We start from the raw sequence: 2,974 nt of genomic DNA, 5'->3' as shown, positions 1-2,974 counted from the left end.
CCCGTCGAGCCGTAATCAAAGTGAGCTATATTTCTAATATTTTACCAATTGTGATGCTATGTACAACACTGAAACGAAATGGAAAATTCTCTGGTAACTTACATGGGTTCAACAAAGACAAAGAAGGAATCGAAGACCTTAAGTCATTGGATCTGTGATCTCTGTTGTCTGGCTATTTGTATTTATTTGCACTCAACTTTGCACGGTCTTCAAGTAAAAAAAAAAAAATTTGGAAATTGTGACAGCCAAGAATTATTTGAAAGAAAGCTTGTCGTCTATTTTGTGCTTCATTATTCAAGGAAAAGGTTCTCCAGAAAAGGGTTTGATCCTGAAATTCATTTTGTTGCCTATGGTAATTTGACACGACTGGGTTTTGTTGTCTGAAATAGGAAGTGGTTTTTACCTCTAATAGCAAATATGTTGTTTGTCTCAATATTTTTTTCCTGTAAAATAAAAATTATGTCCCAAACATAATTACATTTTTGTATCGGGATGCCTGTTGTTATCAAGCACTGGCTGCGTGAACTGGGTACTAGGGAACACGTGATGGAGGATTGCTTTATAGTATGCTGCGCACATAGGAGCGCCCATTTCGACCTCTATACCATCGTGTGGCAAGCTATCTGTTCAATTTTTTCAGGCAAGTTCTTTTGCATCCCTTTCTCTGTATGGAGCAGCGAAGGGTTCTGACTTTGGGCCACTCCTTTATACGTAGGCTCCGGGATTTTATTATTAAGAATAGTCCCACATATAACCTTAACTTAAACATTAATACCTCGGTTACAATTCATTGGCATGGCGTGGGGGGTCGAACAATCGATAAGGTTAGGCGGTTTGACTTAACCGAAGTAGAACGTTTTAAACCTGATGTTGTATTTTTACAAATCGGTCCTAACGACCTCACAGTTCGTCGGTCGTCTCCAGCATCTGTTGGCTCTGCCATCGAGGATTTGGTCTGTTTACTCCATCACGAGTACGGGGTTCGCTTAGTATGCGTCGGTCAAACCGTTAAAAGGCACCCGGTTGGGACTTTCAATGCTAATGTACAAATTCTGACGCAGTACCTTAAAGGGGTCTTAGAACCGCTCCCCTTTGCCATATACTGGACGCATCGGGGATTTTGGCGGGCTTCCAGTTCATACTTGTCATACGATGGTGTCCACTTAAATAAAGAAGGGCAGTATAAACTGTACAGGAGTGTCAGGGGGGCAGTTATGCATTGTTTAAAACGCCTGACAACATAAAGAAATTTTTGGCCAACCAGTTTTGATTTTTGGCAAGTGCATAGCCTTTGCCAAGGAATTGCGTTCAGTGGGCTTTTGGTGTCTTTCTTTGTTCTGCCCATGTGCTATTATGGCAATTTAATAAAGGGGTAGTTTCTTAAGAAACTGTGGTGCGATTCGCTCTGACGAAGGGCTAACGCTCGAAACGTCAGCTTTTAGAATCTCTGTACGGTGGTCAACTTACATTATCAACTCCGTTGATAAACCAAATTTTTGCAATTTAATAGCTGCGGTTACACTAGCCATTTTTCCCTTGGGTAAGTGGCTTTTTCCACGGGGAAGCAATTTTTTATGTGTAACCGATCTGCCCAAAGGAAAAATTCCTGTGGGAAATTTCCATGGATACGTCAAAAAGAACAAAAGAATTGCCTATGACAGTTCCAGATGTAAGTCTTATGGTTAACAAAACCCCAAAGCGGCTCAACCAATCACAAGATTGCCGAACGCGAGGAAAATACATGCTGTGATGAACTGTGTAAACAACTGCGGACGTGGAAATACCCAAGCCCGCCTTTTCTGTCAAGCATCAAGTCGACGTCTAAATTGGAGAGTTGCAAGGACTAGAGAAAGCGTAACTGAAGTCGACGTCTTTGTTGCCTTCTTAAAATGAAGCGATGAATCGCTGAACTTGATTGAAGTGGACAGTTTAAGAGAAGCGCCGATCGTGACAATTACTGAAAATAAGCCAAAGAAAAGTTTGTCGTTCAGATGTAGATCTTAGATGTTTACCTTTTTTTTTAGATCCTTAATTTTAATGCATTTTGTATTGTAATTAGTTTTTCAAAAACCATTTAGTGGAAAGACTAATAAATCTCATCTTGTCTTATCTTAAAGGTAAGTTTTCCACCAAAACAGGCCAACGCTTACCTTCCCTTGGGTAATTTACAAGTGTGTAACCGCAAATGGGGAGTCGATCATAACCCAGGGTAAACCCAACCCAAGCCGTAACCCCAAGGTTCCCCATGGGCAAGAGGTCTAGTGTAACCGCACCTAATGTTTGCTTTGGGATTCTGTGCATTCCTGTGTGATGCCCATCCCTGATTTATGTCAATCATGGTCTTTGGAATTTGTTGCGTTATGTTGCTTGAGTGACAACCAAATCCGGCCGTCGCCAATTCACTCCAGCTACTAACGCTTTTACATGTGTCTTTATGGACACCAATATGATCGGCCCATGACTGACGCTCTCACATCACATGTGATTATATGATGACTGGTTAATGGACATCCTGTATGTGTGATTTGGCGCACAATGCATTCTGCCCCTATGATTCTCCTTGTTGTCTAATTCCGACTTTGCCTATAACATGTCCGAATTAACTCTAGCTAAGTTTTGTAGGCCTTACTGATCAACATGCCGCCACGAAGGAAATCGAGACGAACAACAGAACCGTCAGATGATATTGTCAACGTACAATTTGTTCCTGACCCGGTCGAAATTCCACCTCAAGCAGCCGTTGAGGCGTCTACCTCTGGTGTGGGATCAGAGGGCCTTTCCGACGCAATGGTTTCGTCTATTGTGGCTGCAGTGAAAACGGCGATACAGTCGACCAACGCGGCCCAGAATTCTTCCAGTTCCATCGCCGACCCAGTGCAACACGACGTGACCTCTATTACAAATACTCCAGTGAGGGCTGTTGAGTCGTCAGGTAGTGAGATATTACCCAGTGCTCCTTTATTTTCTAGTATAG

At 42.3% G+C, this 2,974-nt stretch overlaps 1 protein-coding gene across 1 annotated transcript in view; it reads left to right on the top strand.

Moving 5' to 3' along the window:
• The first annotated feature begins 2,637 nt into the window (after positions 1-2,637).
• The window catches only part of LOC138059889 (uncharacterized), a 2,293-nt gene continuing 1,956 nt past the window's right edge, over positions 2,638-2,974 (top strand). Inside the window, exon 1 of the mRNA XM_068905539.1 lies at positions 2,638-2,932. Within this exon, the coding sequence (XP_068761640.1) occupies positions 2,638-2,932 (295 nt within the window). The remainder of the gene's footprint in view (positions 2,933-2,974) is intronic.

Source organism: Montipora capricornis, chromosome 8 (assembly GCF_036669925.1).
Source record: "Montipora capricornis isolate CH-2021 chromosome 8, ASM3666992v2, whole genome shotgun sequence".
NCBI lineage: Eukaryota > Metazoa > Cnidaria > Anthozoa > Scleractinia > Acroporidae > Montipora > Montipora capricornis.
The sequence above is the reverse complement of the archived record's forward strand: the minus strand, read 5'-3'. Positions and strand labels throughout refer to the sequence as shown.